This window comes from Megalobrama amblycephala, linkage group LG1 (genome assembly GCF_018812025.1).
Source record: "Megalobrama amblycephala isolate DHTTF-2021 linkage group LG1, ASM1881202v1, whole genome shotgun sequence".
In the NCBI taxonomy this organism is placed as follows: domain Eukaryota; kingdom Metazoa; phylum Chordata; class Actinopteri; order Cypriniformes; family Xenocyprididae; genus Megalobrama; species Megalobrama amblycephala.
Genome location: NC_063044.1, coordinates 62,367,436 through 62,383,365, shown reverse-complemented (window position 1 = coordinate 62,383,365; position 15,930 = coordinate 62,367,436). Strand labels below are relative to the sequence as shown.

General features: G+C 36.2%; 1 protein-coding gene and 1 long non-coding RNA gene across 2 annotated transcripts; one reads left to right on the top strand and one right to left on the bottom strand.

Moving 5' to 3' along the window:
* Positions 1 to 407: 407 nt before the first annotated feature.
* On the top strand, positions 408 to 2,269 carry LOC125278591. Its single transcript, XR_007187184.1, has 2 exons — positions 408 to 1,006; positions 1,150 to 2,269. It is a non-coding gene; the product is annotated as an uncharacterized LOC125278591 (long non-coding RNA).
* slc35b1 (solute carrier family 35 member B1) lies at positions 1,667 to 14,411 on the bottom strand. Its single transcript, XM_048207869.1, has 9 exons — positions 13,780 to 14,411; positions 9,827 to 9,930; positions 9,536 to 9,666; positions 9,427 to 9,457; positions 7,162 to 7,322; positions 6,939 to 7,065; positions 4,250 to 4,356; positions 3,958 to 4,111; positions 1,667 to 2,446 (listed from the first exon to the last, which is right to left on the bottom strand). Exons 1-9 carry the CDS (start codon positions 13,899 to 13,901, stop codon positions 2,394 to 2,396), a joined length of 990 nt encoding a protein of 329 aa, XP_048063826.1. The 5' UTR covers positions 13,902 to 14,411; the 3' UTR covers positions 1,667 to 2,393.
* Between the last annotated feature and the right edge of the window lie 1,519 nt (positions 14,412 to 15,930).

The following is a 15,930-nucleotide window of genomic DNA, read 5'->3' as shown; positions in this document are numbered from 1 at the left end:
TTGGATGATGTCAGGTTCAAAATTCTCATTTAATTTTTTGGATATATTAAATTCAAAGGTTTTTACAGAGGGAATTTTGGATATCTCTTTTTATCACTCCATAAATCAGAAAATACTGTTTTTTAGGAATAAAATGTATAAAATCAGGCAAATTATATATCAACAAATCCCTCTGTAAAAACCTTCAGAATATAGATAGGAATAAAACTGTAAAGTTTGGTGTATGTAAGTTCTGCTGAAGTGGAGATTTCTGACCCAGAGCAGGAGAAAAAACTCATTTTGAGAAAACGGCCTTTAAAGATATTTACTGTAATTGAAATCTATAGATGCAAATAGATAAAGTGCTATAAAATATACACTTAAAAGTGTATTTTGGATGTTTTCTTTCCACCAGTCTGAAAAAAACACTTTATGAAAAGCCAAAAAGTGCAAAATCTCAAAATTGACAGGTGCCTGAAAAAACAGTGTTTTTGCCTGTAGTGTCTCCCCTTAAGAAGTTTTACATTTTTTATACTAATTAATGTTTATTTAGTGCATCGTGAAACTGTGAATGAGAAGCTCCTTTAGGTTAAAAAGACCAAAATAGGTATTGGTTTATATATACTCAATATAATAACATTACACAAAGCTATTTTAATTGCAGTTATAAACAAGTCAACAATAGATGCTGACCTTCCAAATATAGTTTACATGGATATGTGTTTCTGAAAGTCTGGTAATATGCACTTTTCCTGAAAAAGGCAGCACTGTCACAGATTTCTGCACCTTACTTTGAACTACCACGGCTTTCAGAACTACTATCATTACTATGTATCACTATTGCTTTCGCTTCTTTATATTCATGACATGCATTAATAAAACCACCTTTAAAATTCCATTTACATAGCCTAAAAGTGCTCAGCTTAAAATGAGCATGAGATTAAAATAACAGGGAGAAAGAGAAAAAGGAGAAAAGCACTTCATCATCGTTTTAGCCAGGACACCCTCAGGGCAGCTTGTTCAAACGGTGAGTGTGGAAATGTAGTTTTGCTGCACTGCCAGCTCTCCTCCGCTGGCTCTTTTAATCAGATTGCCTTCCTGACATCCGGCCGTGTTTGTTTCCCTCCAATTTCATTTTCTGCTTTGAATTGCACATTAACCTTTCCTCAGAGTTCCCGTTAAGCAAACGGTGACTGTTCTCTATTGCGATCACGATTATGAGAGGTGGACGACACTCTCGTCAGGTACATTTCATCCAGCTAAACTGCATCTTCAGCTCCAGTCCATTCAAGTCAATGCGTTCTCTGATGTGTTTTGTACCAACCATATCTACTGCAACAAGACGGGCACTTTAAGAGGTGCGATTGAAAACACAAACCACAAATCCATTCATGTCCAGGGTGTGTGTTTAATGTCATTTGGTTGTTTTTGTCTCCCCGAACAGAGCGAGAACATGACGCTGGCAGACACGAGCGGCGTTTTTGGCAGACGTTCCCTGATGACAGCTGGTCAACAGCATCTTCTCGAAACCTGATTGAGTTTCCCTTTTATTTAAACACCCGTTATGATTCCAATCAGATCCATTCGTAGAGATGCAGAGTAGAATGAATCTATAAAATTACATTTTTATTCTAAAATATGGACAGTGTAATGCAGATGATTTTTTTTTTTTTTTTGTAAAAAAAAAAAAAAAAACTTTCTAAACATTTGCTTTGCTGACTTCAAACAAGACACATGAATATAAATATGACATGTGGTATGAAAACGCCATGTTTTGACAAATAATTCACCTATACAGGTGTTTGTGCATTACATACACAAAGTAAACACTACACACACACAAACTTCCTAGGGAATGCAATGACAATAATCAGACGTTGCCGAAATTAAGACTAAAATTAAGGCAAAATCCACCCGCCTGAATCCACATTTCTCAAATGACTTGGACGTATCTGTATCTATAAATGTGTCAAAAGTACGAATCGGGGTAGCTAAAAAATTCTGTGGTTGCCTCGCTGGAGGGAGTCTTCCAGGAAGTACAATCAGCGTGTGCATTTTTTTTAGACTACAGTTTTAAATAGGATCTTTACCTTTATCCAACATTTCTCTTTTTGATTTCGCCTTATGAGCATGACAGATTATGATTAGGCGCAGACACACATTTGCACTGTTCTTCTGTTACCATGGTTACCATTTTGAGAGATGATGGGAATACATCCCATAATTAAATGTTCAGAACATCAGCATTATAACAATATTTCGAGTAATAAAACATCATCTCTGAAGTACACCAATGATGGAATTAGTGTGGTAAAGTGTTTAGAGAATAAATGTCTATGTTTGTCTCAAGGGTTCGAATGCAGGCATACATGTACGCATGCGCGCACACACACACACACACACGATTCCAGTCTTTAGTGTGTCGTCTTCTTAGGAGACTTTCCAAATTTGGCATCCAGTCCAAGGCCTGAAAGACAGAGCAGAGTCATGGTTGAGCTTATTATATATCTGCTCATTATGGCCACACAGCTCTGGACTGATTATTAGTACTGCTCAACACAACTCAACTTTAACAAGCTCAGATGTACACGACCTGTAAAAAGTCTAGGCAACTTTGTTTGATCTAAAATTATGATTAAATTCTTCAAATTAATTTTGTAAACAAATATAAAAATTTACTTACGTATGAACTACTTTATTATTTTTTTAAAAATTAACTAAAATATATAATGTAAATTTTTAAATTATGTACTCTACCTTTCAAAAGTTTGGGGTCAGTAGGATTAAAAATAAATTAATAATTTGATTCAGCAAGGATGCGTTAAATTGATCAAAAGTGACAGATGTTTGATCAAAGACTTTTACATTGTTATAATAGATTTCTTTTTCAAATAAACGCTGTTCTTTTGAACTCTATTCCACAAAAAATCCTCAAAAAAATGTATCACAGTTTCCACAAAAATATTAAGCAGCACAACTGTTTTCAACGTTGATAATAAATAGCAAATCATCATATTAGATTGATTTCTGAAGGATCATGTGACACTGAAGACTGGAGTAATGATGCTGAAAATTCAGCTTTGCATCACAAGAATAAATTACATTTTTAAAATATATTCAAATAGAACATTTTTCTCAGTAATACTGTTTTTACTGTATTTTTGTTCAAATAAATGTTAAAGCTGCAAGATTCTAGATAAACTGAGAATCACAATTTGTTTTTTCAAATAGAGATCACGATTCTGAATAGACAACTAAATAAAATATGTAATTTACTAGGTTCTGACTGAATGTTAAATTGCTGCAGTTTATTTAAAAATGTTTAATTAATCTGAATGATTTATTTAAAAAAAAAAAAAAACAGTTTGAATGAATGATTCAATGACTTGCTTACAAGTCATCAAATCACTTTTTTCATTACTGGATGAATCAGCATTTTTGAACGAATCTGTTAAATGAATGATTCAATGACAAATACATTTTTAACAGTAACTTAACACCACCTGGTGGCATAATGATGTAATCGATACAACTGTTATTTTTAAGAGCCAAGTTACTTTCAAAAGGTTACTTGCTCTATTTTGATCATTTCTGTAGACATGAGTGTTTATATCCAAACTATAAAGTTTTGTGATCATTTGAATTATTGTAAGACAGAAATGTGGTTGAAAAGACCACATCTATACCTATACATGACAACTGCTTTCTCTGGCTCAGAGGCAGCGCCAATGCAGATTTCAGTGTTCCGGTGTGATTGTGAAGGTTTAATAGACACAGACAAATCACTGTCATTTAGGAATAAGATCGTGTGGGTGTTTGAATCGAGATTGCAATCTTTTAACAATTAACCGTGCAGCTCTAAAATGTAGCCTTGGTGAGCATTAGATACTTGAATTAAAAAACAAACTTTTGAATGGTAGTGTATTATTTATACATTTATAGATATATACACAAGACAGATAAGATAGTTTCACTCACCAAGGAAGACGAGAATGGTGCCAAACCACTGCATAGTGCTGATGACGTTCCCAAAGAGCAGCACGGATCCCAGGATGGTGAAGAACTTCCGTGTTGTTGTAATGATGGAACAGGTGAGCGGTCCAAAATACACCACAGTCATAAAGATGAAGGTCTAGTTGAAGAAAGAGGAGGAGAATAAATGTTTTAACCCTAGATTTTCAACTATTATTTACTATTATTATTATCTTGTATGAGTGAATGAATGAATGAATGATGGTGCTGATCTGTTGTATACAAACAATAAACCCACCTGTCCAAGAGCGCTAGTGATACCAAACAGGAGGATATTATAGATAATGCCAGGATAGCGGTCAGTAAATGTCAAAAACTCCCACACCTCCCCTGACCACAGCACAGCTATGCAGAAAAAAGAAAAAGTGAGAGATGTTGTTATTTTAGTAGATAGTGTGAAATTTTTATATATATATAGATAGATATAGATAGAACAGGTATATATACATATATTTTTTTAAAGTGTTTATTATGCCTCCATGAGGTTGGAAAGTAACTACTCTCCAAAACCAATTTTTACTCGCATTAGGGGTTGCTGAGTGTAATTCTGGACTCTGTATCATTTTGCATTTGCCTAGTTAAAAGAGAAACTTGACAAAAACTATTCATTATTTCTGATAACTTCAGAGAGCACCACAGGACGGCTCTGGTTTTATAATGAGAGGTTTGGAAGGAAGGAAGTTTGCTGCATGTGTGATGAGATTAAAGATTAAAAGTGAGGAACAGATGCCTTTCAGAGCTGAGGCAGACAGACTGAACAGCTGCTGGAGATCAGCAGGGTTGCTTCTGTCAACCCTGAAATAATAACAACACAGAGGCTAAGCATAGAGCCAGAGCTCCCCCTGCTGGAGGAAGATATACTGACAATGAGCCCTGGTCTGATGGAAATACTAGACTACTAGAAACCAACAAGACATTCACTTAGTAGAAAAACCAAGAGGAAATAAGGACAGTGTACTTAAATCACTTGCTCTGAAAAAGATGAGGCAATATCATTTCAACCAAACAATCATTGTTGCCAAGTAGACTCTAAATGTTTAAGGCAAAATGTAGTAAAAATCTAGTTAAAAATAATTAAGGCAGGCTTTCAAACACCATAACGATATTTAATCTTCCTCATTTTTTAGAGGCAGCTTGCATCATCACTACATTGAATATGCATGAAGTAGTAGTAGTAGTCATCAGGTTTATTAGAAGCAGAGGCGTTCTTGGTTATAAGTAAGAAGAAACCTCATTGCTTCACTCAGGCTATCTGCTGTCTCAGACGACAAAATCTTTGTGTTGTGTCAGCCAGACGGCCACCATAGCTTCTCCAAAAGGAAGGGGTGCAAGGGGTGTGTGCCGTTAGTTGCAGTTCGCAACCTCACCACTAGATACCGCTAAAATTTACACATTGCACCTTTAACCCTTAAATGTCTTTATCGACCCAGATCTATATCTAACACGGAAGGATCTCTACCTGTCGTGATAATATAAAACTCCTCTGATATTAGAGTAACAATTACAGAAGGATAAAATAAAGCATATTTTGTTACCTTTTGGAGCTTGAAAGGGCTCAGTTTGAGCAGATGTTTTATGCCATCGTCACTGTCCTCGCCAGAGCTCATTTCCCAGTAAATTCAGCAAATAATGGGCTAGTTTTATGGTTGAGGTCACGAATATGAGCACATTCGCGATCTCAAACATATTCTCAGAACTATATAATTTTCAACATCTTCAAAATCAATATTTTGATCGCTAACAGCTTCACTAGATCCATCCAGTAAGAGTTACAGTCATATTTGATTGCGTTCAGTACTTGCTGAGTAAATCGCTGAGCCATTTCATGTTTTTCTTATTATTTCGTTTTCTGTCTGAATGAGTCGCCACTTCAGCATTGTGTATCAGACATTGCCACCTTGTGGAATAACGGTGAATTGCACTTATTCCGTCATCTAAGATTCAATTATTGTTGTGCAGAAAAAAATAAATGTACATACACACCTCGGGTCGTTTGCGACCCTATACAATTTTTACAAAAAATGAATACAAAAATAGGCATTTTATAATTTTATGATTTTTTTCTTGTTATATTCTTTATAATGAATTGATTGAGGAATATTAAGAAGGTTGATGTCTAACTTTAAAAAATGAACGAGGAGGAGGGTAGTGAATGACGTCCCAGGTCACTAAAGACCCGAGGTATGCATTTAAGGGTTAAAGGGTTAGTTCACCCAAAAATGAAATTTCTGTCATTAATTACTCACCCTCATGTCATTACACACCTGTAAGACCTTTATTCTTCTTCGGAACACAAATTAAGATATTTTTGATGAAATCTGAAAGTTTTTTTAATCCCCCATAGAAAGCAAGAAATTGTTGAATAAAGTCATTTTTGTTTTTGCGCACAAAATGTATTCTCATCGCTTTATAAAATTAAGGTTGAACCACTGTAGTCACGATGACTATTTTAACGATGTCTTTACTACTTTTCTGGACTTTGAATGTTGTAATTATGTTGTTTTCTATGGGGGATTAAAAAAAATCTCTCAGATTTCATCAAAAATATCTTAATTTGTGTTCTGAAGATGAACGAAGGTCTTACGGGTGTAGAATTTTCATTTTTGGGTGAACTAACACCTCAGTCTGATACAAACAAGTCATGAGACAAGGATAAATTCATCTAATGGCACAGTAACTTAATGGCCAAAAATGATGTGCAGAGTAATATTATTCATGATGTAGTTTAATCATTTATTTCCAGCAAAACAAATCACAATATATTGTGAACATTGAAATATATCACCCAGACTGAGGTGACAACATGTTCCTAAAATCCTAGTGATAATCATTTATTCCATTGTCTTTAACCTTTAATAATCAGAACCTTCACTAACAAAGTACCCATGTTTCTACATTTTAACAGGACCCTATTTTTAACAACTCACCTACTCCAAGGACCAGTGTGGACCACAGGTTGACGTTCAGCATCATGTGATTGGCTCCTGTCTGGTGCCGCGCCCTCATGTGGTCCTGAGCTACACCTGTCAGCCCATCCAGAGTCAGAGAGAGCAGCTACGATCAAAGAAACACACATCAGATCATCTTCACACAGAGGACTAGAAATGTTATTCAAGGCAGAGAATGGAACAGATTCAAACAGAGCCCAACCAGCAGCATCTCTCCAAAGCCAAACGCGTGTTCATCTGATGCGCTGGAGCCTTTGTTGGGTTTGTAGAGGAAGAGGGCGACCCCAGTGACGATTAGAAACACACACAGATACTTCGCCATGGGATATTTCTTTCTCAGGATCGTGACACCCAGAATCATCACTGTGAAGCAAGCGGGACAAGCACAATGGGAAGACGTGACCAATACCATAAATCTGAAGAGGTTTCTGTTGTGTGGATGTGCATGAAACAAAGAGAATAGTTTGCCATATGGCCAACAAACATAAGCCAAAAAAAAAAAAAATGGCCATATGGGAATATCTTTGAACATGTGAGGCGAGAAATTCTGTCCTCCAAACAAAAATATATCCAGATGACATGAAAATGACAGCCACACTGGGCCAAGAAGTATTAGGACACAGAAGCCTTACTTAATGACTGAATGTCATTTAATTGGACAAAATATGAAACCAAGTGGCTTTTGCAAACAAATGCTGTGAAACTATTTCTCAGAATTTCACTTTTTTAGCTGTTTTGTAAATTACTTTTAAACAACTTCAAGGGTTTCTCCCCCATTAACTCCGGACTTTCTATTATGTTTGACAACCAGTAAATGTCCACATTTTTATTTTTTTATTCATTTTTAATATTTGTTTTGCTTAGAGTCCCCCTGTGGTGAAAATTAAGTTTTTATTGTTGTTTATGTGTCTATGTGGTGTTTTTAATACGCTTTTAGACAAACCATGTGCAAATTCATAAGTCAACACCATTACTGAGTATTTTCTCTTTAAATCTGCAGTGATCTAAAGACCTTTTCAAAAACGTGGTTTGAAATCGCTGGTGTTTGTGAAGTCACAAACTACCTTGTAACCAATCATGTCAACGTGCCGGCGGGCTTTAGGATATCATTAACCATGAGCCCTGTGAAGCAGGGGAATCTCAAGAAGCCAGGTTATCCCGATATATTTTTCTGTTGATATGAAAAATCGGGTAGATTTAGCAATATAGTGTGTGTATGATGTACATTACGATGTTATGATGAACTATATCTTTCTACACTGACGTTCTAAGGCGTTCAAAGCATTTCTAAGGATACAGATTTTTATAAGGCAGCTGTCTGACTCACGAACGGGAACACGGTTTGTTTGTGTAACATTAGCAACACATTATTAGCAGCTGTTTGATAATGTTGTCAAGCAAAAGGCTAATCATATTAATTACCGTCATGTGTCTGACGTTGTAAAAAGCGGTACCAATACCACTGTGCAGCATTTACTTCAGTAAGTTGACCGAGTGGATCTCTGAGCTTGTGCGAGTGAGTGGAGGCGGAGCTGATTAGCATATTCATAGATCCGCATATAATAAATGAAGCAAGGGTGTAGTTACATTCAAGCTATTTTAAGGCATGAAGAAATTTTTTCACAGGAAGAAATTAAACATAATTTTGGTGATCAAAGATGAGTTTTAAGGGATAAAATTAATGACTACAGGGGGATTTTAAAAGTATGCTTGTGCTATCATTTCTAAATAAGTCTAAATTCTTATTTAGAAATTTCTAAATTTTATCTATTGCAATGACTCTTGTTTATTATTCAAGTGTCCAAATACATTTTGGGCCCACTGTTTAGTCTCATACACTATCGTTCAAAAGTTTGGGGCTGGTAAGATTTTTTTAAAGCTTTTAAAATAAGTCTTTAATGCTTACCAAGGATGCATATCATTATTAAATTGCAAAATATCATTAGAATTTAAAATAAGTGTTTTCTATTTAAATATATTTTAAATGTAATTTATTCCTGTGATGTCAAAGCTGAATTTTCAGCATCATTACTCCAGTCTTCAGTGTCACATGATCCTTCAGAAATCATTCTAATATCAATGTTGAAAACCAATTAATATTTTTGTGGAAACCGTGATACAGTTTTTTTAAAAGTTCTGTGATGGTAAGATTTTTTTAAAAGTTCTAAAGTTAAAAAAGTTCTAAAGTTCAAAGTTCTAAAGAATAGCATTTATTTGAAATAGAAATATACTGTCACATTTGATCAATTTAATGCCTACAGCTGAATGTCATTTTTTTCTTAAAAAATAAAAAAAATTCTGCTGACCCCACACTTCTTACTGACCCCAAATGAAACCGCATACCACTGAAGTCGTGTGTTTCGAACATGAATTACAGTAAAAGACCACCAGCATGTTCTACATTCTTGACTGAAACATGAGAGCTTTGTTTGTGTGCTTCAAACAGATAAAGAAGCTGTCCTCTTACCTGGAATTGGTTTACAGGATTTTCCCAACACCTAGAAAGAACAAAGACTCATGAGGATGATGTTGTTAGGGAGAGATATAGAGATACGAGAGTAAAGAGCTGTGCTGACCTGTGTGGGGTAGTTGACATACTGTAGGGCGGAGTTACTGGACACCATGGCGCCCAGGTAAGACAGAGAACACACGCCATAGAGCCAGCTTCTCGTGTGGTCCTGCTTTGAGCTCTCAAAAAACTGAATTACTACAAACATAAAATAGAGAGAATGCAGAATTACTTCAGATTCAAACACGTGCAGCAACACATATGGGCAAAAAAGTGGTGCCATAATGTGATGCCACCCATTATTATGTCACACATAATCTCCACACATGCAATCAGAACATCCGAAGGTTTGACTCACAGAGTCTGGCGAAAGCGGCATTGATGATGCACTGGATGAAGACTAGGGTGGTGGCGTAGCGAAACTTCTCCTTCTTCCCCGCGTGACTGTAGTCCCCTCGTGTGCTGGATGAAAAAAGAAGACAGAGGTATTGTGGGATTGAAGGGAACAACTGTTTGGAACAAGGATACTTAATGATCACTGGCGGTAAAAATAACCATCAGTGGCTGGGGAAGAAACTGTTGTTTACTGCAGTGACTAATTTTAGTGCTTGATTAACAGAAATAGTCTTCATGACATTGAGAGGTCAAATCATCTGAGAGGCTTTGAAATGTACTGTGTAGATGTAAAATGGTTAAAAACATGGCAAAATAATTAGAAAAAAAGAAAACCTCCGCTTATTTACATTTACAAACTAGATCACCCCAGGAATCAAAAAGGAAAAAGACATACCCCTGCTTTCACTGACAAGGCTTAAGCCTAGTCCCAAACTAAAATTCATGTTTGAGTTTATTTTAACTGAAAGCAACTTGCACTGATATAGCATATGTTAAAATATGTCAGTGTCATTGTTTTTGTATCAAGATGTACACCAGTAAGGTTTTTTCTAAGACATGTTTTTAAAAGGTACTTAAATGCCCAAATTGAACCAAGCCTTTTTCCTAATCCTGGCTCATTAGGAAATCATCTGTGAAACCAGGCCTAAGTGTTGAGTTGTGTTACATAGAAACATGCAAGAGAAAACCTTCTGACCTTAAACTTAAAAAGCGATTTTTTTTTTTTAAAATAAAACGCATAAAAAGTATCCTATCAGAATGATGGCCCAACTGACCAACGGTGATTCTACATGTCGAATTGGCCGAAAAAAAGCCAGCGAGGACCAACTTCAGCCGACTGGTTCACGTCGGCAGATGAACAAAAACGGCCGACCATCGGATTCGGCTTGGTGTGTTCCTGTCTTTAAATGAAAGGTTTTCAGAATTTAGTTTTGTTATATATCAGATCTTAATTATGATTAATGATCTATCTCTCACAGTTTGGGATGGTCAGTTTAGAGAAGGGGGCAGCCTGCAATTTTTTAGCCAATCAGAAATACTATCGATCTGTCAATTAATTTGAACATTTGAGTTTTCTGACATTGTTTTGGCTGTGATATCGGTGTTTCAGGCTAGAATATATTCCAACTGTCATTGGTATGCATTTCAGGCCAACTAACCATTACATACTAGTACTTATTCTTAGTTACTGGCAACTTTTCAAATAGTTATTAGCTTCTAGTCTAGTTTTCTAGTACTAACTTAATAGACACCAACGCAATTTGTATTACACACTAGTGTGCGATTCTAGATCTTTGTAGTAACAACTTTAATCTTACTAGTAAGACTTTTAATTGCATTGTAACGTAGCAATTCTGTCTAGTCCTTACATATGACAAATAAAACAGCAACTGTAACAGGGGCACGGGAAGTGGTTGTTTTCACAGGACTGTAAATGCAACGCAAATTTTTGTTCATTTATATTTATTCATTTTCAGCTTGTAGTAATTTATTTGTAATAAACACTTTAAGTGGGCTATTAAAATGTCTTATTTATTTGTTAAATTATGTTTTTTTAAGACATAGCTACACACAGAGTGTGACGTAACTTTGTGACCATTGCAGCATGCATAGAAAGAATTCAGTTGCGTCCCAAACGACACACTATACACTATGTACTCATGCACTATGTACTCATGCACTATGTACTCATGCACTATGTACTCATGCACTATGTACTCATGCACTATGTACTCATCCGTGTAGTGTATGAATTTTATAAGGTCATTTTGTCATTTAACATCAAAGTCTGATAGCCCCTCCCGCTCCAATACGTAATTAAAGCTGCGACAGTTGAGTGCATGAAGTGTCCAACATTCCACACTTCGTTTTTTCCATTATTTTAGTGCATCATCCGGGTACTTTTTCTTTTTGGAATTTTCTGTGTGAACACACTACTCGCACTATTTATACTTAAAAACATCACAGAACAGTGCATAAGTACGTGAATTGGGACGCATTTTTCGTCTGCTCTACTCTACAGCGCAAGTCCACTTTCGGTGTTGTTTAAGGTAGGCAGCTTTTTTGTGCTCATTTTTATTTCCTGTCACTGTGCAGAATCTTTTATTGTATATGACAGAAACGGCTCAATAACCCTTTTATTTAAAGGCTTAATTTATGTCCCGTAGAACAGCCCGTTGCATTACAATTGCAAGCAATGTAAAAAATGTGATAAAGTCAAATGCCCTGGTGTGTATGCTGTTCAAACTAGTGTTCTCATTGACACGCTTGTTGTACTTCGTGGAGTTTTGACGTGTTTTATAGACTCAATATTGTTTCTTATTCAAATGTGGTGAACTTTTAATAGTAGCTAACAATGGGGATGGATACGAGTACCTATTGTATAAAGGTACCTAGTACCTTTGTTGATTCTGAAACAACATTCCAGTCTGAAAATTTAGTCTTAACCCTATTCTTACCACTAAACCTAATCCTACTCATAACTCATCCCTAAAATCAGAGGGAAATGATAGTTGAATAACACTGTTGTGGAAGCACCTAACCCAGGTTGCAAGCCTAAATTTGACATAAAGGGTAAACTTGTCCCTTAAATCTGATTGGTTGATTGGAATGTTGTTCCAGGATCAACAAAGATGTTGATCCAGGAACATGACTTACTTGGCAAAATCAAGGTGACCGGGATGAATACTAGTACCTAAAACTGGAATAAATACTAGTACGTATCAGCACTAGCAGCTAATGAATAATTACTAACACACTAGTCAGAGGTTCCCCACAGAAGTCAACCATTATCTAATGAATAGTTACTAGTGAAACTGCAAAAGAGACTCTTAGATTACCTACTAGTAATTACACTAATACTACAATTTTAAAGCAGCGGTTCTCAAGCAGGGGCCGACTCTGGCACCTCAGCAAACTTCCAGGTGGGACAAAATAATCTAAATCTAGATTAAAGGCGCATCTCTTTAGCCAAGCATTCACATAATGCATCTCATACCAGATCACTTGCACATGACTATCTTTGCTTAATGTTATGAACAGCAGCTACGCTAATTATTCTCCATTTGCTTTTCTGTGACTAGTGAGCTTCAGTTTGGATCCAGCCTCTTAAGAAGACATCAGATGACCATCACCTTTGAAGAGACGGCACCTGCGAGGACTTCAGATGACACAACATCTGGATCAACATGCACATTCCCAAATTTCTATATATCCTAATTATTGTTAATATGCAATTCATTTTTCCAGGAGCTCATTGCTTCTACCTTCAGTTAAACTGCTAACAGTGATTGTAAATTAATTGCCTAAATTATTACATTATTTGCTAACTGCATTCTCTAAATTGTAATGTAGACATGCATTCTCTGTAAAGCAGCTTTGAAACGATATGTATCGTGAAAAGCGCTATACAAATAAATGTGAATTGAAATAAGACCTGAAATTATTTAAAATGAGTTACATTAACAAAATATAAATTAAAATGCTAAATAAAAAACATTTTTGAGTTATGTGCTTTTAATTACAACAGATGCACCAGAAGTACATATCAGCTTATCAAATACTGTCTTGAACAAAGGAGGAACCTTGGAGTCAAATAGGTTGAGAAGGAATACATGTGAAAACAGCTTGCCACACACAGAGAACAATAAAACAACTGTGTGCGATAAATCAGAGCCTCTGAACGAGGCTGGCGACAAGCGAACTGTCATCGGGCTTTACCATAGTATACTATACTGTCATATACAGCAAGGTGAAATAGCTCAAGGCTTGTTTTCCACTCTGCCGACTATTGCAACCACATGGACAGAGACTGATTCAGTGCAGCAGTAACAGCAACTGATGATTTAAAGGTTTTTAATTTCTTATGTAACTAAAAGCCATGTAGGGTCTTCAAATGCAATGCTGTTTTATACTCACATGGTCTCCTGCAGTATCCCATAGTAAAAGTAACACACGAACACCCCGCAGAAACAGACGATGAACCGGAGCCGCTCGTTCTGCCAGAGAGACGGTTTGCTCGTTGCCTTCCCGGCAGCCATGCTATCGTCCAGCAGTCTCGGTATGGACACGGACACCGCTCCGCTCCCCGTACCCCGCGCTTCTGCGTCCCGATCCACTCTACCGGCGATCGGTAGCCCGGAAATGATGACGCGACTCTAGATCCCCCTCTCCTCTGAACTGATGATGATGATGATGAGGCTCTCCTTCCTCTGAAATTACATCTGTAGTCTTAAAGCGACTCGCAATAGCAACGATGTTACACGTCAAGTCGTATTATGTTTTATTTTATTTATTTACAGACTAGTAATGTGAATGCAGCGCGCGCTAACGCTAGCTGTGTTCAAATAGCCGCATCCTGAAAATGACGAACGAGTTTAAAACTGCGGCTTTTGTTTCCAGATGTTGCGAGGAAGCTAATGCTGGACTCGAGGTGCTGAGTTTTTGACATGTAGTGATTATAGAGAATAATTACTGTTGGGGCAGTCTCTAATAAATGTTTTCATTTGACGCGTCAAATGACACTAGAGAAGAAGGACCCGAGGAAATCCATGGACTCCGCTGATATGCCTGTAATTAAAACAAATTTAAAATACACTATTAAGCCAAGTGCATGCCGTTTTTTTGCTAAACCGCGGTGACTTCCTTCCCATCATAGGGCTTTTTTGCTCAATCTCTATTTTTGTATATGATTGTGCAAAAATCTGCCTGCTACTTTAATTTGGGCATTAAATACAACTCCCTGTAAATAAATCTGTGGGGCCTTTCTTGAAAATAAGCAGTTAGGTTTTTACGTAATGGTATGTGTATTACTTCAATTGGTCCAAATAAGCAAAAGCTGCCGACATGCAGCGAATCACAGGGCTGGAATCTTTAAGAGGGCGGGGCTTCGAGTTCGTCTACAAGCATCACGTGTTCGTCTCATTCATACAAATATTGCAGTATGATATCAACCCTTTAACTAGAATTCTAATTCCAATTTAAAGAGGTATTTAATTTAAATGTAAACATATAAATGTAATAATTGTGCTCAAGAATGCATAATTAAACACACTCTCATTTCTCTGATCTGGTTTCTCATTTATGGCAGCCAAAATTGAGTAACATCAATTTACATTATATGAGACAAAAAAGGTTTGGTGTACTGTACCCAACAAAATAACAGTAACAATGTCATTAAAACAGCACACTTAAAGAACAAGGTAACAAGCGAGAACTTTAAAAAAAATCTAATGGATGACACAGAGACACAATCCATGTAAAAATATGGGATAATAATAATAATAATAATAATAACAGTGCAGTGTCAGCAAACAATCATTTGCTGGAAGTTTCATTCCTTGTGATGTGCACATATTGAACCTGAATGCAAGCAAATTTGCTTGTGTCCTGTTGTAAAGTGTGTGTGAAATGAACTGAACAATGTGAACACTGTGGTAAAATTCACAAAGTAAAACATAGCAAAATAAACCCTTGATGGGGTCCTATTCTTGTCTAATATCAAATTTAAGTGTGAGTGTCCCACAATACATGAAGACCTCAGAATAAACAAGCAATAATGGCCTCAGCCTTTCCCTCATTAAAACACAACTGTAAACACAGTTACTCTGGTTCAGTGAATCTCAAAGAATGCATAAAGAAAATATCCCCATCATATTTCAATACATCCTCAAAAGATATTATTTACTACTATATAGTATATTTTAGGACCTATATTTTGTATATATTTTTATGTTTTTAAAACTTTAATACAGTAACAAAAATGTGCTTAATTGTCCTAAAAACATGACAATGCATATTTTGATTGGAGGTAATATATGACTGGGAGATTTTCTTGACAAGCTTTGTAAGATTCACCCTTTTACTCCCTCTCTGAACATTTGTTGGCATTCATTGAACACCTACAGTTCAGTTCAAATCATGTGTAAAAGCATACATTCTTAACTACTAAATAGAAACGCTATAGAGGGTATTCAAAACAAACCCAGCCTTCAAAAACATCAGTTGTCAAGATGAAATGCCACCAGCTGATGAGAGACTCTCTGGACTATGAGTGTCTCTTTCATGTTG

Excerpts from the sequence above, each read along its gene's own strand:
- slc35b1 (XM_048207869.1), bottom strand. The coding sequence starts at position 13,901 with ATGGCTGCCGGGAAGGCAACGAGCAAACCGTCTCTCTGGCAGAACGAG. Across the intron at positions 7,066-7,161 it reads GCTTTGGAGAGATGCTGCTG|CTGCTCTCTCTGACTCTGGA; the intron begins GTTGGGCTCTGT and ends CTTTGATCGTAG. Across the intron at positions 2,447-3,957 it reads CACCATTCTCGTCTTCCTTG|GCCTTGGACTGGATGCCAAA; the intron begins GTGAGTGAAACT and ends TCTGTCTTTCAG.